The sequence below is a fragment of the Chelonia mydas genome, chromosome 4 (assembly GCF_015237465.2).
Source record: "Chelonia mydas isolate rCheMyd1 chromosome 4, rCheMyd1.pri.v2, whole genome shotgun sequence".
NCBI lineage: Eukaryota > Metazoa > Chordata > Testudines > Cheloniidae > Chelonia > Chelonia mydas.
In genome coordinates, this window is record NC_057852.1 from 114976511 (window position 1) to 115002078 (window position 25568).

At 42.5% G+C, this 25568-nt stretch overlaps 1 protein-coding gene and 1 long non-coding RNA gene across 2 annotated transcripts in view; one reads left to right on the top strand and one right to left on the bottom strand.

Annotated features, from left to right (window-relative positions):
• The window catches only part of OTOP1 (otopetrin 1), a 36496-nt gene extending 19607 nt beyond the window's left edge, over positions 1-16889 (bottom strand). Inside the window, exons 1-3 of the mRNA XM_037896439.2 lie at positions 16065-16889; positions 8684-8820; positions 2221-2279 (exon numbers count right to left, since the gene is read on the bottom strand). Coding sequence (XP_037752367.2) covers positions 2221-2279; positions 8684-8820; positions 16065-16488 — 620 coding nt within the window. The 5' untranslated portion in view covers positions 16489-16889. The remainder of the gene's footprint in view (positions 1-2220; positions 2280-8683; positions 8821-16064) is intronic.
• Positions 16149-24513, top strand: LOC122465393. The gene is made up of 3 exons (XR_006290201.1): positions 16149-16404; positions 23830-24233; positions 24374-24513. It is a non-coding gene; the product is annotated as an uncharacterized LOC122465393 (long non-coding RNA).
• Positions 24514-25568: the final 1055 nt, after the last annotated feature.

A 25568-nucleotide genomic window follows, 5' to 3' on the forward strand; every position in this document is an offset into this window, starting at 1 on the left:
AGCTTAGTGTCATCCACGAACTTGCTGAGGGTGCAATCTATCCCATCGTCCAGATCATTAATAAAAATGTTGAACAAAACCGGCCCCAGGACTGACCCCTTGATACCGGCTGCCAACTAGACATCGAGCCATTGATCACTACTCGCTGAGCCCGACAATCTAGACAGCTTTCCATCCACCTTTGTCAGGCATCACCAGATAAACTTGTTGGCTTACATCTGTGGCGCTTCATCATTGTACAATACCACGCATGATGACAGTAGAATGGACATTCTTTTTTATTCTTGCTAGAGATCTGACATTTAGGAGTGGAGGGTCCACTGAAGTCAATGATGCCACATGACCAGGTAAAATTTTCAAATGTACCTATGTGAGTTAGGAGCTTAAATCCTACTGAAAGTCCATAGGACTTAGGTTTCTAAGTCACTTAGGCACTTTTGAAAATTTTATCCTTGGCCACTGTAAGTCTTTTTGCTGATTTCTTCCCCTTTCTCAGTGCTGTTGCCTATATTTTTTATTACTTTTTCAATCATGGTTTAATTTTGTCTCTGCTGGAATGCTGCCCACCTGTGCAACCATAGTTTTAAGAAGTATTTTCATAGTTTCTACATAGTTTGACATTTCCACCTATTTAATTAAAAATAAAAAGAGCTATCACTAAGATATAGAGGATGCTGCTCTGTATTCCCACATGAGAGGCCCCGCTGGATCCTTAAAGAAGAAAGCCAAAAAGGATGGGGTGGGAAAAGCAGGAATTGACACTAAGGGTTTGATCCTTCCTTCCTACCGGACTGTGCAGCTGCAATATTTTCTGAGTGCACATAAGCCTTATGCAGGCAAAACTCCCGCTAAAGTTAATAGCAGCTTTTTAAGATTGGACCCTAAAAGAAGAATGGATTTTTTAAGGTAACTGTAAGGTAACTGGACAGCTCAGGAACTTGGGGATGGGGTATAAAAACATTTGTCTCATGATCATTGGTTCAGTTTGCCTGCAATGTGAAATCAGATGATGATCTCCATCCTCTGGCTGTAGCACAGTTCACACTTCTGGAAGCAGAGAGGAGACTGCTGCCAGCACTATTGGTGATGTTCCTTCCAAGCCAGAATTCAGACACACTGAGCCTAATTTACAGTGGTGCTGAGCTCCCATAACTCCAAGCGAAGTCAATACAGGGAGTCATTATTCCTGGAAATTGGCCCAACTTTTAGGGAGCTGGGTAGGAAAGGTTTAATTGCTGCTGTCTATTCTATATGTATTTTGTGAATAAAGATACGGGTATAGTCTTTGTAATCTATGACTTTATACTATCTACCTTAGACACTTATCTGGTCTCCATTAGTGTAGTATCTGAGCACCTCACAATCTCTAATACATTTATCCTCATAACAGCCCTGTGAGGTAGGGAAGTGCTATTAATTCCATTGTACAGATGAGGAACTAAGTTAGAGAGAGACTATATGACTAGCCCAAAGTCACTCAGGAAGTCTATGGTAGAACAGAGAATTGAATCCAGGTCTTCCAAATTCCGGGCTAGTGAATATAGTCCTCTATTTCAAGATCATCTGAGTTTATTTAGTGTTTCCGATTAATGGGATATGTAAATCACACTGTAGATGCCAAGGTCTGCCATCAGATGTGTACACAAATCCCTCTGACTTCAATGGGAGCTATATGGGCATACCTCAGAGCAGAATTTGTCCCACAGTATATTTGCACATTCATATCTGGTCCAAAGAAGGCATTCCCCCATAACAATTTAAGATGTTGTCAAACGTGTGTCACTGAATGCAAGCTACTGCATACAGTGACTGATGCCAATACCCTTCAGACAGTTAAATAAATTTAACATGAAACATATAGGTGATATTTCCTTACTCTGAGAAAGGTATGTGTAACTCCAAAGATGAAAAGTTACTTTGCTGTAGCAATCATGTTACATGATTCAATTAGTGGGAAAATAAGCATATTCTTTGACTATTTTTGTTAAAGAAGTATAAACACCGTTTAAATTGAAAATATAAATTAAAAAATAATGATTCACCCTCTCACTTACTCCAGTAAATGGAATTGCACCTGATTTACACAAACATAAGTAAAAGGAGAATCAGACTCCAAAAGTTTTCACTATCTGCACTTTTACATGATAATACAGTACATGTTAAAACAATATACATACAAGCTAGAAGTAAGTTTCTATAGCTAAATCATATTCATTTTACCTTTCAAGTGTTTTGAAAGACTGGATAATATCCTTGGCATGACACCAAAGAAAATACACCTAAATGGAAATACAGATAAAATACAATCAGTTCATGTGGGTAAATGTCACTATATTTGTGAGTATTAACAATGAAGGTGATATACAGGAAAACGCTGATGGCCAGATTCTCTGCTGGTGTAAATTGGTGCAGATCCATTGCCCTCTGGCTCAATTGATCTGAAATGACCCTTGGTCCCCTGTGCCATTCAGCCAGAACTGCCTGCCACTCAGAAATCTAACATCTCTCATGCACACAAGACAGTGGAATAGATTGCAGTAGAAACTTCATTAAATATGTCTCATCCAAAATATATCCCATACTTTGAGTTTCTGTATCTGGAAAGACTTTTATTTTTCAAGTAGTGGTGAAAAATGTGAAGGAAAGTACCAAACTGACAGCACAGAAATATAAAGTCCGCTGTCCTAGGGGTAGACAACCGCCAAAGGCGGCATGCGAGCTGATTTTCAGTGGCACTCACACTGCCCGGGTCCTGCCCACTGGTCCCTGGGGCCCTGCTGCTGACCTGGGGTACTGGCCGCCGGCCCCCTGCCAGTTGGGGTTCTGTCCACTGGCCCTGCTCGGCCCGCTCCCAGCCCCGGGTCCTAGCCACCGGTTCAGAGGGCTCTGCTGCTGGCCTGGTGCAGACAGGGGCAAGAGGGGGCACAGCTCAGCACCCCCACCTTAAAAATTGTTCCAGCGCCACTGTACTTGGATATTTTTAAGTCCTGATTTGCTGCTTACATCACTATCACGCCACGTGGAACAGCGCACTGCATTTGACATTGAGATTAGAATGTATATGCAAGAACTGGAATCAGAATTTTCTGACAGATTTCAAGACTTCCAGCGATTTGGCCCAATGCTTTCTTTTCTAATTAAACCTGAAAAGTTCAACAAAAGTGACTTGGATTTGTCTGTACTTCAGTGGGCAGGTGTTGAAGATTTCAAAATGCAGCTCATTCAGTTAAAAAGCTCAGAATTGTGGGCATCAAAGTTTGGAGATCTGCAGAGTGCATTTGAAGCTACCGAGAGAGATCATGGGGCCTCTATTCTGACCTGCTGGATGTCCCTGCCAGTGAAATTTAACTGTTTGAAGAAAACTGCGTTTGCAATGCTTTCAGCGTTTGGATCCACATACGTGTGTGAATGGTATTTTCACACATGAAATCTGTCCTCTGTCCCTCTCGGAGCTGGTTAACAACTGATCACTCAGAAGCCTGTGTGGAGCTTAAAGTATCCAAATACGTGCCAGACATTGGAAAACTCAGCAAAGAAAAGCAAGGGCAAGGATCACACTAAACTGATAAGAGCTGCATTTTAATTTAATTTTAAATGAAGCTTCTTAAACATTTTAAAAACCTTATTTACTTTACATACAACAATAGTTTAGTTATATATTATAAAGATACCTTCTAAAAACGCTAAAATGTATTACTGGCACGCGAAACCTTAAATTAGAGTGAATAAATGAAGACTCGGCACACCACTTCTGAAAGGTTGCCGATCCCTACTCTGTCCAGAAGACAGGTATTGCAACTCCAACAGTAGTAGTGCTGCCATGAGCATCTGTCCTTCTCTGAGAGGAGCATTTTGATGGGTAAGAGGTTCGAACTGGTTCCCAACCCATATAACAGTGTGTTTCTTGGCTGAGGCTGCCAACAAAGTTTCCAATTAATAAAGTGCTTTTATCTTGCAGCACCTGTCAATTAGCAACCAGTATTATTAATTTAAAAGGTATGGGCCAGTACATTTACATTGGGCTTTACAGCCTGATCAAGGGAGATGAATCCCCTGCCCCAAGTCTAAAGTCTAAAATAGACAACAATAACACACATGAGACAAGTTACGAGATAACATTTCAGATGAGAGATCATTGGTGAGTGGAACAAGGTAGGAAGAATTCCGGGAAGATGAGAGATTTTAGGAGTGCTATGAAGGAGATCACAGTGAGGGCTCCCAGTGGACAAGAAATGGGAGACTGCTCCATGAATGAAGTGGCTGCATGAGCAAAGGCACGAAGCCAAAAGAAGGAAATGGAAAGGAGCGGGAAGAAGAGGAGAATGACAGGAATGTAGGAAGTGAAAGTAAGAAGTGAGATCAGAGATGTAGACAGCAGTGAGATTTATGTAGGGCCTGGTGAGGCTGAGAATGTTGAGAATGATGAGGTAAGAGACAGGTCAATGAAGGGATTCAAGGTGGAGGGGTGCTGTGAATAGCCCGCAGGGAGGAGGAGTGACATACAGAAAGCAGGAGAGAAGGTTGGTAGTAATCAATCTGAGAGACAACTACAGCAGGTACAAAAGTTGTAGCAGCCAAGAGAGCACAGAAAGGTCAGTTTTGGGGGATATTAAAGAGGCAGAGCACATCAATGGAGACTGGGTCTGAGAGGTGGGAATGGGGGGGAAGAAAGAAGAATCAGATGATACTGAGGTTGTGGAAGGATAATGGAGTGAGACTTCAGGATTTAGTTCCCTATTGATGCAGTCTAGTGGAATGAATGAGGAATGCAAGGTGATAATAGAAGGATACACCAGATTCCACAGGGATGCTGGCATGGAATCTGGAGACATCAATCTCAGTTAGGTTCCCAGAATACTGAAGTTTGACAATAGAGGAAGTGCTTGAAAAGAGGTCAGGCACAGAATCACAGAGTTTAAGACCAGAAGGGAACACCAGATCATCTAGTCTGACCATCTGCATATCACAGGCAACCAACACTCACACCCTAAACCCAATAACCAAAATTAGACCACAGTATTACAAGCCCAGGAGGACTATTATTTGCCACAGGCAGAGAACAGGAGAAACTGAGGTGCACCAGTGCCCAAGGCCCCTGCAATGGCAGGGAAATGATTAAGTGAGATATACCCAGATAATCTTGGCAAGTGACCAGCATCCATGCTGCAGAGGAAGGCAAAATACCTCCAAGCCACTGCCAATCTGACCTGGAAGAAAATTCCTTCCTGGTCCCACAAATGGCTGGTGATCATGTGATATTTGGGACCCTGACCATGTGAGCTCCCTGAGCTGGTGCCAGCCAGACAAGGATCTGAGCGAGAGAGCTCTCAGTGTCACCTCACAGCTCTGGCCCATTGCCTCCAACGTCCCATCTCCAGCTGTGGCAAGCGAGGAGATAAAAAGCAAAAAAAAACAAAACAACCCAGCATAATTGAGGGGCTTGGAGTGGGAAGAGGAGAATCCCTTCCTGATTCCTGCAGATGGCTTGCTGAAATCCTGAAGCATGAGATTTTAGGGACATCAGACTGGAAGTGAGCCTCAGGGCTTGCCCCTACCATCACAAGTAACCCCATCATACAATCACACTCATAAATTTATCTAGCCCTCTCTTAAATCTAATTAAATTGTTTGCCCCCACAATTCCTACTGGGAGGCTGTTCCAGAACCTCATTCCTCTGCTGGGTAGAAACCTTCTTCTAATTTCCAGCCTGAATTTGTTCATAGCCAGTACATACCCATTTGTTCTTGTACCAATATTGTCCTTTAGCTTAAATAGCTCTTCACCCTCCCTGGTGTTTACCCACCGATGTATTTATAGAAAGCAATCATATCCCCTCTCTGCCTTCTTTTTACAAGGCTAAAAATGCCAACCTTTTCTAGTCTCCTCTCATAAGATAGGTCCTCCATTCCCCTGATCATCATACGAACAGAAAAATGGCCATACTGAGTCAGACCAATTGTCCATCTAGAGCAGTATTTTGTTTTCCAACAGGGGCCATAACCAGATGCTTCAGAGAGAGTGAACAGAGCAGGGCAATTCATAGTAGTGCTTTTCTACACCTGTTCCAGTTTTATTCATCTTTCTTGAATATGGGTGAGCAGAACTGTACACGGTATTCCAAAGGAGATCTTACCAGTGCCTTGCACAACCACATTAATACTTCTGTTTCTACTGGAAATGCATCACCTGATACATCCTAGGATTACATCTGTCTTTTTTGCAGTCACATCATGTTGATGATTCATAGTCATCTTGTGAGAGACCAACACAACCAGATCTTTATCCTCCTCTGTTTCTTCCAACTGATGAGCCCCTAGCTTATGGCAAAAAAATGCATTAGACCCTAAGTGCATGGCTTTGCACTTAGTACTTTGAATTTCATCCCATTTGTATTACTCCGGTTGTCAGTCATCCAGATCTTCCTGTATAATATTCCAATCCTCCTGTGTATTGACGATGCCTCAAAACTTTATATCATCCGCAAATTTCACTAGCAGATGCCGACTTTTTGTGCCAAAACCACTAATAAAATTATTGAATTAGATTGGTCCCGAGACTTATCCTTGAGGAACTCCACTATAACCTCCCTCTAGTCCAATAATTCACCTTTCAGCACAACCCATTGTTTTTGCACTTTTATTTACCTTACCATTCACCACCTTGTACTGATCCTCATCTTCTCTAATTTCACTAATAATTTCCCATGTGGTATCAAGTTAAATGCTTTACTGAAGTCCAAGTATATTAGATCTAATGCCCTTCCCTTACCTAAAAATGGTTCACTCTTCTCCACAGAACCTTTAAAAACAACATTGCATGTCTGCTCTGTCTGCTAATGGTCCCAGCGAAATGGAGTTCTGAGAAGTCGAAAACACATTAGGTGGTTTTATAATTAACAGTAAATTAAGGCTTAAATTTTCACAAATGTCCATTCATTCTGGGCACCTCAATTTTTGGTGCCAAACTTGATATCCAGGGCCTGATTTTCTGCAGCCCCCATTAACTTCAGCTAGAATTATGCATGATCAGCACCTCTGATTTAAGGAACTCAAAATTAGTGGACACTTTTGAACATGTGGGCCTAAGTCTACACAACATTTCATTGGCAAAACTGAGAATTCTGATCTCCAGCCACCTAACCAGAAGACCCACATTCCTGCCACATTTGCCCATCTGTTTAGTGAAACATTTGCCAAATTTAAAAAGGGACTAAACTAAAACACTGAATCAAAAGGCTTCCAAACTTTATGAAAGTTTTGAATGAAATCCAAATTTTCTGGCACAGTTCTTATACTGTGACCCCTTTGCCATGTTATCTATGCACCTTCTGGAGGTGCATTAAGTGACCTGACTAGCATCAGTTATCTGTGTTTTTTATTTTTCCCTTCCTCAGTACAGCTCTGCATTGCACATGGAATCGGAATTGGAATTCTGCTTCAGAGCTGGTTGTGCAAGGGAATGGAAGCTAGTTGGGCCTCCCCCAACCACACACTGCTCTCGGCCCTCATGCATGTGCATAATCTGGCTTACCATCCAGGATGGAGAAATTGTAAGAGGATCTTGATTCAGATATTCAACATTATGGAGGCTATTGTGAAATCTCAACAGTCTCTCCCTTTTGACCTATTACATAATAACAAGGGAGTTGTCTGTAAGTTTAAAATACTAGAAAAAGAAACCCTTCTTTATGCAACATGTAATCAAATGTGGAATTCATTGCCACATGATCACATGGAGACAAATGGCTGGACGTAGAATACGACTGGATAACTGTACACTCCTCATTGGCTATGTTTGCTGCTATCCACACCATGATGTGCGTAATCAAATAACATGCTTCAGGGTGAAAACCATCATTTACTTGTTTTAGGAAGGAATTTCCCCAGATGAACCAGCATTGCACAACTACATAAGTACATTATGTAGGAGTTTTGCCTTCCTTTGAAGAATCAGATATTAATTACTGTCAGCCGCAGGATACCAGACTAGATGGATCGATGGACTGAACCAGTATGGCAAGTTCCTGTGCAGAAGCAACAGTGAAATGCATGTTTCAGAGTAGCAGCCGTGTTAGTCTGTATTCGCAAAAAGAAAAGGAGTACTTGTGGCACCTTAGAGACTAACCAATTTATTTGAGCATAAGCTTTCCTGAGCTACAGCTCACTTCATCGGATGCAGTGATGAAGTGAGCTGTAGCTCACGAAAGCTTATGCTCAAATAAATTGGTTAGTCTCTAAGGTGCCCCAAGTACTCCTTTTCTTTTAGTGAAATGCATTTGTCTCATTTCATATAAAAAAAATTATGACGACTATGTGCCTAACTTAAACTACAAAAAGGTATGTCGTTCCAAATGTGGGACCAAATTTTTAGGAGACCTTCTTATCCATGTGAAACATTTATACATACATCTCTATATGTGAGGAGCTAGTTCATTTTCAGATACAAACAGGCATTTTTGGATACAAATTGGGTAACTTCTTGCTCAACTGCCTGGTCTGCATGCTCACATCCCAGTTTGCATGCAGAAAGGGGTATGCACACACAAAAAGTTTAGCCCTTAACTACTTATCTCCTAATGTTTTTATAAACTAATTTAGCAAAAACAGAGCAAGAGGAACAGACAAAAGTTATGCTTGGTGAGAAAAACAGACATAATATCAAGCTAAAACTGGTTGCTTTTACCTGTAAAAGCGTATGCACTGCATGTGTGACAGGAAAAATGCCTTCAGTTGCTGATAAACAGTTTGAAAATCCAATAAAGTATCCAATTTTAAAAGAGTCCAGAATTAAAGTAATCACTGCAAATAATGTAATCCCACCTAAGACAAAACAAATATTAGAAAATGTTAATATACAGTTAACCTGTCTTCAGAGAATCTGTACTAATAAATGAAAATTCATGTTTTGAAAAGGCTATCCCTACTAATCAGTAAAATAAGTAAATGGTCATAAGATCAGTTTACTCCATGCAATAAAGCTCTGTAATTCATGAAAGCTCCTTCACAATCTATGACTTAAACATAACCACAATACGTGAATAGCTCATGCAGTATGTAGGGACCAATCTTACAATTCCCAGGGAGTTGAGGGCATTCAGCATCTTGTAGAAGCTGCTCAGAACTTTGCTGGATCAGAGCCTCAAGTAACTGTAGCACAGAGCCAGTTATACAGTCAAATGAATTAATGCACTATATAGCTACACAGCAAACTATACCATTCACAGAGCTGAACAATAATGTTACAGTCTCCTGACCCAAGAGTCCTACACTGGGTAGTAATACAATCACTTGGTATGCCATCTCAATTGTTCAGAAGGTTATACTGAACCACTATAAGTCAGAGACCAAAAACTGTATGCTTTTCTTTTTACAAATGCGCTCAGATTTCAGACTTCATCCTGAGATCCATTACTTTAACATACATAAATAAATAAATAGTTTGTCTAAATTTTTATATAATGTTTTTAAAGGGTTTTTTTAAATGTTTCCTTTACTGGTTTTTTTAGTATAACTTCAATGTCTTTCACTTCAAAGATCTAAATGGGAACTCATTGTGGAAAGCTATATGATAAGATACAGCTATGTTGCTATTGAACCTTATTGTACCAGCATAATTAAGTAACAAGACACAACGGGAGATAAAATTACTGAGCCAGACTCTGAGACCTTTATTCAGTTTTTTTCCTAAGTCCTTACTCAGACAAACTCCCATTGACTTTAACTTAACTTTAGCTGAATAAAGCCCAGGTAAAAACTGGCTAAGGAGCCTCAGAACTTAGATCACTGTGTCTTTGTCCCTATTTCTTATTGCTCAAAGAGAATTGTGATATAAAGATGGTAAATGATACCACAAGAGTTGACTTTATTAAGTATTTATATTATACTTAAAGGTCCAAATCCTGCTCACCTTATTAACGTGAGATGTTCCACTGGAATTATTGTTTTGGGGCAATATATATTTTGTTCCCTAAAATTAAAGTTAACAAGTCAACGAAGGAGACCCTTCATTTTTATAATAACATGTTAAATACCCTACTAAAGATGAGCTATTTATTTGAATGAAAATTTTAAAAATATAGTGTAATTGTTGCTGTTTGGGAATTATTCCTATTTACAATGTACTCACCTGTTCATTACAAATGAACAAGAAGCTCCAACATGGGTTAGGTAGTACCTTCTATTGGACCAGAAGTTGGTCCAATAAAAGGTATTACCTTACCACCTTGTCTCTCTAATACCCTGGGACTGACACAGCTACAACAACACTGCATACAAGAAGCTCCAAATCAGGTGCAGTGGAGAAAAAAATACATTAGTCACTTTGCTACAGCCATTTCTAAAATAACACAGTTTATTCAATTCGTTAGCTCTTTGTCAGTATACAAATACAGATGTGGGAACAGAATGCAATGTGAAGAATTTCATTTCCATTAGTATTTTTAGTTTTAATATTTTACAAATACTTGCTATATAAAGAAACCAAAGACCAAAATCCCTAGGGTTATACCTTATACCAGCAGAGAATTTGGCCTCAACTTTTCACTTTTATAGTTCAAAAACTAAGGGCCCACTCTGCAAACACCTGTGTGTGTGCGTAATTTTACTCAAGCGAGTATTCCCACTGAGTTCAGTTGAACTAGTTATTATGTGAGTGACGTTACTCACATATGGAAGTGTTTGAAGGATTGGGCCCTAGGTTTAACTACACGTATTATATAATTTTTCATTATGTACACAAGTAAATTGTACTGTAAGGTGGTAGATTCTAGACTGCTTTAGCAGTTAGTCGTTTAGGTTTCCTTCTACAAGGAATTAATATTGTTCTAAAGGGAATTAGCATAGTTAATTCCATTAAAATAACTTGCAGGATTAATTTCTAAAAATACCAGGAAACTACTACCAAAAAAATGCAATTTTAAAAATCAGTCTATTTGGATTTTTTTTCTAATGGTTTCAACATGCCTTGAGGATTTATTTCTTTTTGAATATAATTATCTCATCAACAGGAAACAAGATCCTTCTGCTGCAACAGTTTATATCACATTGGAGAAAAACTTATGTGGTTCTTGTTTAATAAATTCTTATACATAGACTGACTTGATGTGTGACTGGAAATGATTTAAGACCTTAATCCTGATTCCAGTGGGAAAACTCCCATTGAGTTCAGTGGTTTAGGCTCAAACCCTAATATATAATATTTATATATTATAAATATATGTATATACCATTTTCTCTCACTTTAGTTAAGTACTATATATAGTAAATATATTTATAATATAGATTTATATAATATTTTATCATTTATAATTATATATTTATAATTTAAAATGGTGTGAAATGGTGAAGCAATGTGGTTGGTGAAAAGGATGCACAGTCCTAGGGTCTGATTCTGCAAGCTCTTTTTCATTACTTATGAGAAGAGTTCAACTGAGTTTAAGACATTACTAAGGTGAAGAAAGAAAGAAAGAAAGAAAGAAAGAAAGAAAGAAAGAAAATCAGGTTTAAACACACAAAAGCAAAAATAATCATATCTTAGATTCCTGATCAGACCCCTCCACTATGCACATATTTGTTTTTGCATGAATCAGCTATTGTATATTTACTGTAACTCCCTTCTGTGTAACTTTGTATTACACATGGTCATGGATTTCCTTTAATGAGGGTTCTAGATTTCAAGTGTTTTAGACAATTATTCTAAATGGTCAGTAGAGAAACACTTACTTTCCCCCCACACAGCGTAATCATGATTTATGTCATAATGAGTATTTCTGCACACATGCTTCCTTTGGTTCTCTTTAAATATGCTATAGGTTCAAACTTACTCCCACTGAAGTCAACCAGAGTTGTGCCCATTGACTTCAAGGAAGCCGGGTAGGTCTTCTGTGACTCATATAAATACAAATATTTTATTTGGGCTGGTTCAAACAACAAGTAATACAGCTAATGTCTCAGGCCAATACACCAACAACATATACAAAATGCCCAACATTCAAATTTAAGGCTAAGGGTCATAGTCCACGTTAACTAGGCTGGCCATAATTTATGTATAACTTGTGCTGTTGGAGAAATAGGATAAACTTGCTCATGGGAACAATTTGTTTGTTTCTCCCTTTTTTTTCATAAGATGTCCTCCTCATTTGACTGATCTTCATTGTTTTCTTGTGTAGTGCCTATGGCTCTTTTTTAACCATGGGATCAAGACAGGAAAATGCCATACTGGAGTAAGTCAGGCAAAGGACTTCATTTATGCATCTTTCTTGATAAGCTTTGAGGAAATGATTACTTGGGGCATGCTCATATAATCCTAACGGAAGCAAAACAGCAACTGAAGTCAATAGAAACATTGCCTACATTAAGACTTCAGGAGATGTGCTTTGTGTACCATACAATTTGGGAAAGAACAATGATCTAAGGTTCAAACTGCCAATATCTAGTCACAAAAGGCTCTAGTTAGAAATGGATATAAAAAGATACATAACTATATAAAAAGATGTTTTTGTTCAGTAATTCTCATCCAACATTTATGCTGGTAAAATGCAAACCATAAGTGATACAGTAATTACAGTTTTTCACCATGGTATTCACTGACTAAAGAAAATGCATAAAATAGGTCATTTATTGGGTATCAAAATGCTGGACAATTAAATCCAACTAAGTAATCTAGATAAATATTAACATTTTCTAGTCTAACTAGTCTTTTTTCTAGTCTTACCAGTTAATTCATGCACATTTTCTTTATGCAATGAGAACAAAGAGGCACATTCTAAAAAACTAGCTAATAGAGCTGGCCAAAAAAATGAGGAAAACTTGTGAAAATAATCGTGAAAATAATCATGAAAATGGTCAGACTAATTAACGGTCAGAGTGATTAACCATTAGAACAATTTACCCAGGGTTCTGATGGATTCTCTATCACTGACAGTTTTAAGATCAAGGTTGGATATTTTTCTAAAAGATATGCTCTAGGAATTATTTTAGGGAAGTTCTATGGCCTGTGTTATACAGGAGATCAGACTAGATGGTCACAGTGGTCCCTTCTGGTCTTGGAGTCAAAGAATCAATGACTTTTTTTTTTCAAACTTTTAAACAGTTCTACTAGCTAATCATTTTTATCACAACATTATTGATACTTTTTAAGAGATTAGTACTGTAGTTCTAACTCTGGAAAAGAAAGGTAATGTGAGTGTTGCCAGAGTAAGTACTGCAGGATTAGACCTTTTTTAATAAATCCAGGTATGTTTTCTTCTAACATTGGTTAAAGAAATTGTCTAGAATTGTCCAAGCAATAATTTAGCATAGGAAAATGTGGTCTGAATATCACGAAAAATTTTCTAACTGTGAAATTTATTAGACTGTGAAATAGTCATCCAATGGAAATTTTGGAAGACTCATCACTTGACAAAGCATTAAAGAATGTACTGTAAAGAGCAATCCTGCATTGGCGGCTGATATGGATAAGATGACCTAATAGTTCTTTTGCATATCTCATTTCTAAGATTCTATGATTCATTATATCCTCCATGGCAAGTGAAAAAATGTGCCACAAAGATAAAGGGCCAGATTTTGCCACCCTTACTCAAGTTGAGTAGTATCTTACTCCTCAATTAATGGAACTACTCAAGGAGTAAAGGGCTACTTAATGTGAGTAAAGGTAGCAGAACTCGGCCCAAAATAAAGCCAAATTCAACCTTGGCATAAATCAAATGACACCCAAGAAGAATTTGATCCATCTATCCTCATAAAGTAAAACTGTTTAACTACCAGGATTTGACTAAGAATGGCATATTATTATGGGAAATAGTAAATAATAATCAGTGACTATTCATGTGATGCCATGTTAATAGTATAAATTTTTAGCAAAGTGACTGCAGAAAAAGTATGTATAACTTTGGGTTTTAATAAAATACAAATTTCAAGTACTGTTAATACTGGCAGTAAGAGACTAAAGAAGGCACAACAGTAGGGCTGAGAAAGAATAAAGTTTATTAGCAACTACTTATTGTTTAGAATTATCACATTTTAGACTTCCTAGTGTTTTTCATCTAAGTGATAGTCACTAGCTGCTGCACAGAGAATTTTCTCTATTTGCATCTAAGCCATGAGATATTGATTTGAAAATTTCTCTGGCCCCAGTGGTTTATTCAGCCTCTATATTGCATTTAACTCGTCGGTGTTTCCAGTCTACCATTTACAGCACTACAGGCAGAAAAAAAGACTGTTGATAAAAACAGCCTTGCCAGCTGGAATTCCAAACTACAGCTCAATGGTTACTGCAGAGGACCTTGCTTTTTTCCTGCAATCCTGAAACACAACATTCTTTTCAGTTAATGTGATTTTGTCATACTATTCAATACAACATTCAATAAAACCATTGCGGGCCTACATCCCATATGCACATGATTGCGCAAATAATTGCTTCTGCAAAAGCCTTGCAAAGCTTCCCAGAAATTCCCTTTTTTGCCTACAGGTGCTACCAGTATGGTACACATAGTTCATATCCTAAACTGCAAGCTCCTTGGGGAAGGGTCCTTGTCTTCTTGTCTCTCTGAAAAGCACCATAAATACTTATGGCGCCTTAAGAACATAAGAATGCTGGGTCAGACCAATGATCCATCTAACCCAGTATCCTATCTTCCAGCAATGGCTGGTGCCAAATGCTTCAGTTGGAATGGACAAAGCATGGCAATTATTGAGTGATCTATCCCCAGCTTCTGGCAGTCAGAGGCTGAGGTACACCCAGAGCATGGGGTTGCATCCCTGACCATCATGGCTAATGGCCACTGATGACCTATCCTTCATGAACTTATCTAATTATTTTTGGACCACAATATAGTTTTGGCCTTCATAACATCCCCTGGCAATGAGTTTCACATGTTGACTGTGTGCCCCATGAAGAAGTACTTCCTCATGTTTGTTTTAAACCTGCTGTCTATTAATTTTAATTAGATGACCCCTCCTTCTTGTGTTATGTGAAGGGATCAACAACACTTCCTTATTCACTTTCTCCAAACCATTCATGATTTTATAGACCTCTGACATAACCTCCTCTTAGTTTTCTCTTTTTTCAAGCTGAACAGTACCAGTCTTTTTAATCTCTCCTCATAAGGAAGGTTTTACATACCCCTAAACGTTTTTGTTGCCCTTCTCTGTACTTCTTTCAATTCTAATACATCTTTTTTTAAATGGGGCAACCAGAACTGCATGCAGTATTCAAGGTGTGGATGTACCATGGATTTATATAGTGGCATTATGATATTAACTCTCTTATCTATCCCTTTCCTACAGGTAATACGGGTAATAATAATAGCTTGTTTGTATAGATAGGCTTTGACACCTGTGATGCATTCTGCGATAAAATAAATAATATTGCATTGCTTGAAAAGAGTTCACTTCCCAAGTCCCAAATTCCTCTAGACAAATAGACTCACAACTACATAATTGCCTGATCTAACCTAACTATCCTATTTTAAATGTGCCCACCATCCTGGTTATCTAGGTTTTAAGTAAGTAGGGAGTGTGCATGGGGCGGGGTTCAATCTGTAGTATGTTCATCTCTGTGACTGGTATCCATATAATCTATATCTACATCTATTTTTATATCTAGATATAACTATGTGGTTGATTTTAATTTTTGTTTGGTTGGTTTTTATCGTTTTTGTACAGAAAATAAGAAAATTATCATTATGAAGAACAGAAGAATAACAAAATAAAAAGGAGCTTCAAATATACTGGTGTCAAGCATATGTCTGACTCTGGTAGGAAAGGTAGAAATTAGGGGATTTCAGAGGAACCCCCTGGGAGTGAAATTTCTCTTTTCATAGTAATCTGACCGACAAGTTGCAGGTTGCATGGAATGAATCCACTAGAAATTTCCATTCTGCTTGAGTATAGGAACCTTTACTACTATACGGCCAAGGGTAGGGCAAGTACACAGACCATAGATTTGACCCTAAAACGCGCTGAGCCCCCTGGGAGGTTGCGGGGTTTTTTTGGCTATCCTCGCAGGGGAAACCAAAGCGCAGACTTGGCTCTGCCAGTAAATGGAAGTGGGACTCGCGACTTACACTTTAACCAGCGGGCTCCTGCGTGGGTGTCTTTCTCTTGGATCAGCCTCCTCTGCGTGTAGCTCCTGAAGATGTACCACAGCATCCAGAGCAGCTGGATGAGCATGATGGTGATGAGATAGGAGAGCAGCTCCTGCTTGCTGATGCCCACGGCATGCACAGCCCAGGCGAACATGAGCAGCAGCCCGGCTAGGAACAAGTTGATGCCGTACTGGCTGCTCAGGATCTCAGCGTTTTTCTGCGGGCAGCTGCTTCCCACCAAGCGGCTGCCTCCTGGCTGCCCTGGGGGCCCCTGCGCCGACTTCTCCATCTCCCACTCCTCCGGCTGCCGGCTGCTTGGGTAAGGCTGCGGCTGGTCCGGGCACCCCTCGCGGCTCTTCTTCCCCGCAGAGCTGGAGGTGGTGTCTGCGTTATCCTCCACCATCGCGGCCACCCGCCAAGCGCCCTGAGACCTGCTGGGGGTGGCCGAGGTCCTCAGCGGGACTCGGGTGGGGAAGAAACGGGGGGTGACAGACAAGGCCCCGCAGCAGGGACCCCCCTACTCGCTGTGTAACAGTGAGGAGGCGGAGGGGGGCAGCGAGCAGGGTCACTTCGCCGCCCGTGTCAGCGCTCACAGAGACCGCTCAGCTCCACTGCCAGCCTGCTGCCTCCTTCCCTTCCTCCCTCTGCCTGTCCCTTCTCCTGCCCGGGTCACCTCCCTGCCCCCTGCCGGGCTGGACAGGGCTCAGTGGCCTCAAAGTTCCTCCCTCCTTCCCCGCGGGTTTGCAGGGGCTGCGGGCTCAGCAGCAACGCGCCTCACTCGCCTGCTTCTCGCTCCCTCGCCTTCGCAGCGCAGGGAACCCGAGCCGGGGTTTTATAGAGCCGGCCGGCCGCTGCTGCTGGGGCAGGTCCCGCTGGCACTGCCCCCGGGTTGGCGCGGGAGGGGATTGGATGGCAGCCGCCCCCCGCCCTGGGGGTAGTGACCCCTGGGCAGCTCACGAGCGTCAGCCAGCCCCTGGGCCCCGTTCCCTCCTTCTGTCCCTGCCCCGGGTGCGAGCGCCGCGAGCGGAGGGGGGGGGTTGCGCAGGGGGGTGTCTAGGTATCCGGAGCGGGGAGGGGGCTGTGGGGTGGGGGGCGCCTGTTGGAGGAGTGTGTGGGAGGAGGTGGGTATGGCGGGTCTGTGTGCCGCACCTCAGCAGGGGTGAGACGGGTGACGGACGGCGGGCGATGCACACGGAGGGGGGTGATTTCGGAGTGCCCGCAAGGCAGCTGGAGAAGGCTGCAGGTCGGGCCGCTGAAGCGGGGGGTCGGGGAGTGCGGCGCGCCTGTTCGGGTGGAGGGCCGAGCTGTGTGTCGGGGCTGGAAGAGAGGGGCAGGGTGTTTGGCGGTGGGGAGCTGGGTAGTGTAGCTGTAGCGGTGGGACGGGAGGGGCGAAGGACGCAAGCGGTGGCTGGAGCGGTTTCCTTGTCGGGGTGTGTAATGGAGAGGTGCAGGGATTCGAGTGAGGGCGGGTTGTCAGAGTGTAGGGGCCCGGGCTGTGCGGTGGGGCTGTAGGAGTACGGTGTATGGAGCCTGCTGGTAGGAGTGGGAGTGTTGGTCGCCTTAACTGTGGAGGGGATGGGTAAGAGAGGTGAAGGGGTTCCCCCGTGTAGGGGCCTGAAAAAGGGGTGGTTTGTCAGTGCTGAAAGCGGGCGAGAGTGGATTGTTTCTCGGTGTTTGGGTGGGGAGTCTGTAGCGGAGGTGTGGGACTGAGGTGGGCGGTTTGTGGGTGCCTAGAGTAGGGGCGCCTGACATGAAGTGGAGAGGTGTGATGTGCTTTGAGGAAAGGGAAAAGGAAGAGAGAGAATAATCAGCGGAGAAAAATCCATTAGCTAATTTATCTTTCCCAGGGGAGCTTTGTGGAAGGGATCCACAAATAATGACAAAGAGCTAAGCCACGTGGTATCAAGAGAGAGAGATAGAATGTCAGTGTTTCCTAGACAGATTCCTGAAAGGCATATGGAGTCTGGGATCCGGAGGGGGGAATTAATAACAGGTAATTCAATTCCATCTCACTCAGGTGGAAATGTGGTAATTGCCATGATCTGGGACTTTCATTCCCTCTCATCTTATTTTGGCAGGTATTACTTCATCTGGCTATAAAACACTTTTCTTTTCAAGCAGCATCTCTGTTACCCAAGGGAGTGCAATCTAGTACGCATAGCAAGGAGCTAAGAGTCACGACTTCTAGGCATTGCCGTGTGACATAGGCAAGTCACATACTGTATAGCCTGATCCTATAATGTGCTGAGCAGCTGGGAAGTGCTGAGACTCCCTCAGTTTCCGTTAAAGACAGGACAACCAAGGGCACTCAGCATCCTGCAGAACTGGTCACTGATCCCTCTGTACCTTAATAACAGGAGTGTTGTGATGCTTGACTAGTTAACATTTGTAAAGTACTCTGAGATCCTTCAGTGAAATGGTTACATATGTGGTATTATAATGTTTGCTTGGTAGAGAATGCCAAACTCAGGGTTGCAAAACAGGTTTAGTTATAACCTCCTATTTTTGCTTATACAAGACATAAATAAATAAGTAAATAAATAAATAAATAAAAGATAGATTTAAAAACACCCTCTATTTGGGCTGAAATTGCCCATCCTTGCTAAATAATTTCCATTTAAAAAAACAGAAAAATGATGCAGTTTTTTCCAGTTAGGGTAGACTGGAAAAGACAGGGGGGTTATTCTAAAAAAATAATGTCGCACTTTCATCACTCTATACCTACTCCCACCACCACCCCCCAGCAGCAAACTGTAACTCACCCACACTCTTTGTGACATACAAACACACATGTTTTATTTGCTTAGCATGAAAGATATAGGGACACAATTTGCATGAGCGAGCCTGTAAATGTCTCATTGAATCACATGCAGTAAAATCCTCCAAATCCACCACCTTAACAGCCAGAGCCAGAATGTGGATGTGATGCTCTGTACCTCAGAGGAACACCCTACACCCCCATGTTCATCTTTATAAAATGATTGTGTGGTATCCAATGCCAAGTTTGTCATGTTGGGTATTTTTGGAAGGCTCATAATGCATTGAGATGGCTGTTATAGTGATGTTATAGTAATTGTTACAGTAACGTTATAGGTTATAATTTCATGTATATAGTTATGAGGCTGAAAATGTATCCTCATGGCTTAAAGCAAGCCCATGAACAAAACTCTCCAAGAACAGAGAGGCAGTTCACACCTCATCAGGGCATGGTTGGGACAAACCCAGCCCAGCCTCACAGGAACTATGGACACTGGCTTAGGCAGCAACAAAAGAATCCGTTAGACCCTTGAGCAAGTCACCCCCTTCCTTTGGTCAGTTTGAGACTGTGATGAGGTAATGTTCACCTGACTCTAAAAGGGGAGGGGAGCAAAGCCAAGAGGAAAGAAAGGACATGATAAAAGGGAGAGACATTTTGCCATGCTCTTTCTCTTCCTCTTACATCTACGGACACCACCACCACCACCAAGCAACTGAAGCTCTGATCAAAGGGGAGAGCCTGACTGAAAAGTAACCAGCCAGTCTGTGGTGAGAAGCATCTAAGTTTTTAAGGACACTGGAAGTGTTAAGATCAGCTTAGAATGCATTTTGCTTTTATTTCATTTGACCAAATCTGACTTGTTATACTTTGACTTATAATCACTTAATATCATAGAATATCAGGGTTGGACGGGACCTCAGGAGGTCATCTAGTCCAACCCCCTGCTCAAAGCAGGTGCAATCCCCAACTAAATCATCCCAGCCAGGGCTCTATCAAGCCTGACCTTAAAAACCTCTAAGAAAAGAGATTCTACGATCTCCCCAGGTAACGCATTCCAGTGCTTCACCACCCTCCTAGTGAAAAAGTTTTTCCTAATATCCAACCTAAACCTCCCCCACTGCAACTATAGAACTCCTTGTTCTGTCATCTATTACCACTGAGAACAGTCTAGATCCATCCTCTTTGGAACCCCCTTTCAGGTAATTGAAAGCAGCTATCAAATCCCCCCCTCATTCTTCTCCTCTGCAGACTAAATAATCCCAGTTCCCTCAGCCTCTCCTCATAAACCACGTGCTCCAGCCCCCTAATTTGTTGCCCTCCGCTGGACTCTTTCCAATTTTTCCACATCTTTCTTGTAGTGTGGGGCCCAAAACTGGACACAGTACTCCAGATGAGGCCTCACCAATGCCGAATAGAGGGAAACAATCACATCCCTCGATTTGCTGGCAATGCCCCTGCTTATACACCCCAAAATGCAGTTAGCCATCTTGGCAACAAGGGCACATTGTTGACTCATATCCAGCTTCTTGTCCACTGTAACCCCTAGGTCCTTTTCTGCAGAACTGCTGCCTAGCCACTCGGCCCCTAGTCTGTAGCAGTGCATGGGATTCTTCCGCCCTAAGTGCAGGACTCTGCACTTGTCCTTCTTGAACCTCATCAGATTTCTTTTGGCCCACTCCTCTAATTTGTCTAGATTCCTCTGTATGCTATCCCTACCCTCCAGCATATCTACCACTCCTCCTAGTTTGGTGTCATCTGCAAATTTGCTGAGGGTGCAATCCACGCCATCCTCCAGATTATTAATGAAGATATTGAACAAAACCAACCCCAGGACCGACCCTTGGGGTACTCTGCTTGATACCAGCTGCCAACTAGACAAGGAGCCATTGATCACTACCTGTTGAGCCCGATGATCTAGCAAGCTTTCTATCCACTTTATAGTCCATTCATCCAGTCCATACTTCTTTAACTTGCTGGCAAGAATACTGTGGGAGACCATGTCAAAAGCATTGCTAAAGTCAAGGAATAAGACATCCACCGCTTTCCCCTCATCCACAGAGCCAAGTATCTCGTCATAGAAGGCAATTAGGTTTGTCAGGCATGACCTGCTCTTGGTGAATCCATGCTGACTGTTCCTGATCACTTTCCTCTCCTCTAAGTGCTTCAGAATTGATTCCTGGAGGACCTGCTCCACGATTTTTCCAAGAACTGAGGTGAGGCTGACCAGCCTGTAGTTCCCCGGATCCTCCTTCTTCCCCTTTTTAAAGATGGGCACTATATTAGCCTTTTTCCAGTCATCTGGGACCTCCCCCAGTCGCCATGAGTTTTCAGAGATAATGGCCAATGGCTCTGCAATCACATCTGCCAATTCCTTCAGAACCCTCGGATGCAGCGCATCTGGCCCCATGGACTTGTGCTCATCCAGGTTTTCTAAATAGTCCTGAACCACTTCTTTCTCCACAGAAGGCTGGTCACCTCCTCCCCATACTGTGCTGCCCAATGCAGTAGCCTGGGAGCTGACCTTGTTCATGAAGACAGAGGCAAAAAAAGCATTGAGTACATTAGCTTTTTCCACATCCACTGTCACTAGGTTGCCTCCTCCATGCAGTAAGGGGCCCACACTTTCCTAGACCTTCTTCTTGTTGCTAACATGTCCAATGCTTTCCCCTCATCCACAGAGCCAGTTATCTTGTCATAGAAGGCAATTAGTCAGGCATGACTTGCCCTTGGTGAATCCATGCTGACTGTTCCTGATCACTTTCCTCTCTTCAAAGTGCTTCAGAATTGATTCCTTGAGGACCTGCTCCATGATTTTTCCAGGGACTGAGGTGAGGCTGACTGGCCTGCAGTTCCGCAGATCCTCCTCCTTCCCTTTTTTAAAGATGGGCACTACATTAGCCTTTTTCCAGTCATCCGGGACCTCCCCCGATCACCATGAGTTTTCAAAGATAATGGCCAATGGCTCTGCAATCACATCCGCCAACTCCTTTAGCACCCTTGGATGCAGCGCATCTAGCCCCATGGACTTGTGCTCATCCAGGTTTTCTAAATAGTCCCGAACCACTTCTTTCTCCACAGAGAGCTGGTCACCTCCTCTCCGTGCTGTCCTGCCCAATGCAGTAGTCTGGGAGCTGACATTGTTCATAAAGACAGAGGCAAAAAAAGCATTGAGTACATTAGCTTTCTCTACATCCTCTGTCACTAAGTTGCCTCCCTCATTCAATAAGGGGCCCACACTTTCCTAGACCACCTTCTTGTTGCTAATATACCTGAAGAAACCCTTCTTGTTACTCTTAAGATCTCGTTAGCTGCAACTCCAAGTGTGGTTTGGCCTTCCTGATTTCACTCCTGCATGCCTGAGCAATATTTTTATACTCCTCCCTGGTCATTTGTCCAATCTTCCACTTCTTGTAAGCTTCTTTTTTGTGTTTAAGATCAGCAAGGATTTCACTGTTAAGCCAAGCTGGTCGCCTGCCATATTTACTATTCTTTCTACGCATCGGGATGGTTTGTTCCTGCGTCCTCAATAAGGATTCTTTAAAATACAGCCAGCTCTCCTGGACTCCTTTCCCTCTCATGTTATTCTCCCAGGGGTTCCTGCCCATCAGTTCCCTGAGGGAGTCAAAGTCTGCTTTTCTGAAGTCCAGGGTCCATATTCTGCTGCTCTCATCTCTTCCTTGTGTCAGGATCCTGAACTCCACCATCTCATGGTTACTGCCTCCCAGGTTCCCATCCACTTTTGCTTCCCTTACTAATTCTTCCCTGTTTGTGAGCATCAGGTCAAGAGCAGCTCTGCCCCCTAGTTGGTTCCTCCAGCACTTGCACCAGGAAATTGTCCCCTATACTTTCCAAAAAATTCCTGGATTGTCTGTGCACTGCTGTCATGCTCTCCCTGAAGATATCGGGGTGATTGAAGTCCCCCATGAGAACCAGGGCCTGTGATCTAGTAACTTCTGTTAGTTGCCTGAAAAAAGCCTCATACACCTCATCCCCCTGGTCTGTTGGTCTGTAGAAGACTCCCACAATGACATCTACATTTATAGTTAATAAATCTGTTTGTTTATTCTACCTGAAGCAGTTTGGTTTGAAGTGTATCAGAGGCTCCCCTTGGAATAACAAGCCTGGTACATATCAATCTCTTTGTTAAATTAACGAATTTATCTAAGCTTGCCACACCCAGCGAGCATAACTGAACACTGCAAGACAGAGGTTCCTAGGGTTGTTTCTGGGAACGGAGATATTGGCTCGTGCCATTTGCTTGCAAGTAGCTGTGAGCAGCTAACATGCCAGAGGCTGTGCACAGCCAAGGAGTGGGGGTTCTCACAGCAGAGCAGGGTAAGGCTGGCTCCCAGAGCCAAGAATTGGAGTGGCCTAGCAGATCACCGGTCCAGATAACACCAGAAGGGAACGTCACAGTGGATATCAGATTTTTTTAGTTTCATCAAAATTACTGCTGCATTCTGCAACACTCTTACATTTTATCAAGAATTTATATATATATATATATATGTGTATATTAGGTGCCAAAATATAGCCTTCACAGAATCAAATACATTGCTTCCTTTTTAACTCATCCTTGGAGAAATTTTTTTGCAGCTAAGGAATAGCAAGTCAAATCTTCAGGCTTGGTGCCTGACTTTTTAAATGCTTAGTTACTGATTTGGGCAAGTAGTATAAGGGACCTACCATCAATCAAATGTCAGCCCCGCCCCTTGACCCCTTAAGCCCTGCCCACCTGTCGCTGGAAGTCCTGCCCTGGGGGTATTATTTCCAGGGTGAAGCCAGACACATGACTGGAAGCAAGGTGTCTCATGTGACCCCTCTAAGAACTCCTACCACTGCCCTCTACCAATCAGGATGGGTTTCACCCCCGTAGGACCATCTTGATAGGAGATTTGACTAATTGGGGGGGAGTTTCGGGGCTAGGTGACCTGTCCGGAAGTGGGTAGTATGACCTCTCTAACAACTCCTCCCTCTACCAATCAGAGCACAGCACCATCACCACATAAGTCCCAGTGCCGGGCAGAAGAAGCCGTCTCTTACCAAGAATGCGTGTTTTAGAAATCGTGGAAAGGCTGAGAGGAAACATGGACTCCTTCACCACCCCCATGAGAACTTCAGACTTTGTTTTAGCCCTGATAGCCTTCGACCATTGCTGGAGAAAGCGCTACATCAGCGACAGTTTCAAGGAGGAGTAGGGAGCGGCTGAGGGGAGCCCTTTGGCCCAGCCCTTGATGGATATGCCGGAACCCAAACCCAAAATCCAACTGCTCGTGAGACACCCTGATGAGCGTGGTGGCCTCTCGTCGTCAACCCGCCTGGAGGAGGAAGGCAAACGCAACTTGGGGGAGTCACCGTCAGACAAGGTGAACGGAAAAGATGTCGGTCAGGTAAATGAACGATTTAGAAGTAACATTAGAGGATTTGTGTGTGTGTATATGTGTAATGGGGTTAGGAACCAAGGTTGTGTAAATCTAAAAACAAGCAGAGGGAACTTACACTTGTTTCTTTTCTGAAAATCTCTCGACAGCTCAACGATGCCTTGCTTGAGGACCCGGAGGCCCTGAACAGCATTGCATCAAGCAGCGAAGATGAACTGGGCCTGCCTTGTTTTTGTTCAACGCTGATATAAATTGTTGAAGAGAACTCCAAGGATGATGACTATGAGGAGTTTAGGAGGAGGCTTGGCATGAAACTGACTGAGCCAGTGCCATGTCAAGAGTGTAAAAAAGTCATGTGGACTATTGTACGCGTTGCTGTTTATGCTGTCCTTAATCACTGTCTTAGGGAAAAGCTTTCAGAAGATTGTGAGGGCTGTGTCATAGACGCGCCAGGCCAGCAGCACCATGACTGTGTGCCTTGGACTTCAATGGATATAAACTGCAAGCTCTGGGGCCTGTGTGCTGAGCTGTGTATGGAAAGCTTATTAAACACTCTTATTGCCATAGCTTATGGTATGCAATATCTGTGCTTAACTCAAGAATATTTAGCGCATGGGGTGACCTTGATAAATGCTGTGCAATTCAGTGGAGACCCTGACCGTGTTTTAAAGAAAATGACTAAACTGGAAGATGCCTGCTTACAGCGTTATATTGATTGTCTGGTCCACACAAAAAGTTACAGAACCCTGCTTAAGAAAAAGACTATTTGTAAGAAATCTAAAAGGATTAAGTTAGAGAATGATGAGGGGACAAACATGCAATATAAAACTTGGTAGCTGTAAATAAAAAAAAATCTATTGAAAAGGGCTTTGTGACTATCTGTGTTTCTGTTAGGTCTCTGTGGCCCTTAAGTGAGCTAAAAGTTTTAACGGAGCATCTTGGTTTGTTTTCAAGGAGCTGTACGTCTTTTAAATTAAAAAAAATTGTTTGTGAGAACCTAGCTCTTGCGTCTTTGTGTAAAAGAGACCCATTTACAGCAAAAAGCTGAAATGTATGTTGTAGAATCTTGGGGGGCCACTAAAAATGTGTTTGCAATTTAAAAAAAATACAGGGATGGTTCAGACATGCGTTTGAGTACAATAGAGCTGACCCACCCTGTTGAACTGTATGGTTTTAATCACACCCGCACTGAATAGCCAGGGTGACTGAGAATACCCACCCTTGTTTCCCTCAGGGTTAATCGTATTAATGATCAGTAACTAAATCTGATGGGTGTCTACCCACAGTAAGGGAGGTGGGTGGGTGAGGATGGTGTGTTCTGATTAATATGAAATGAAATAAAAC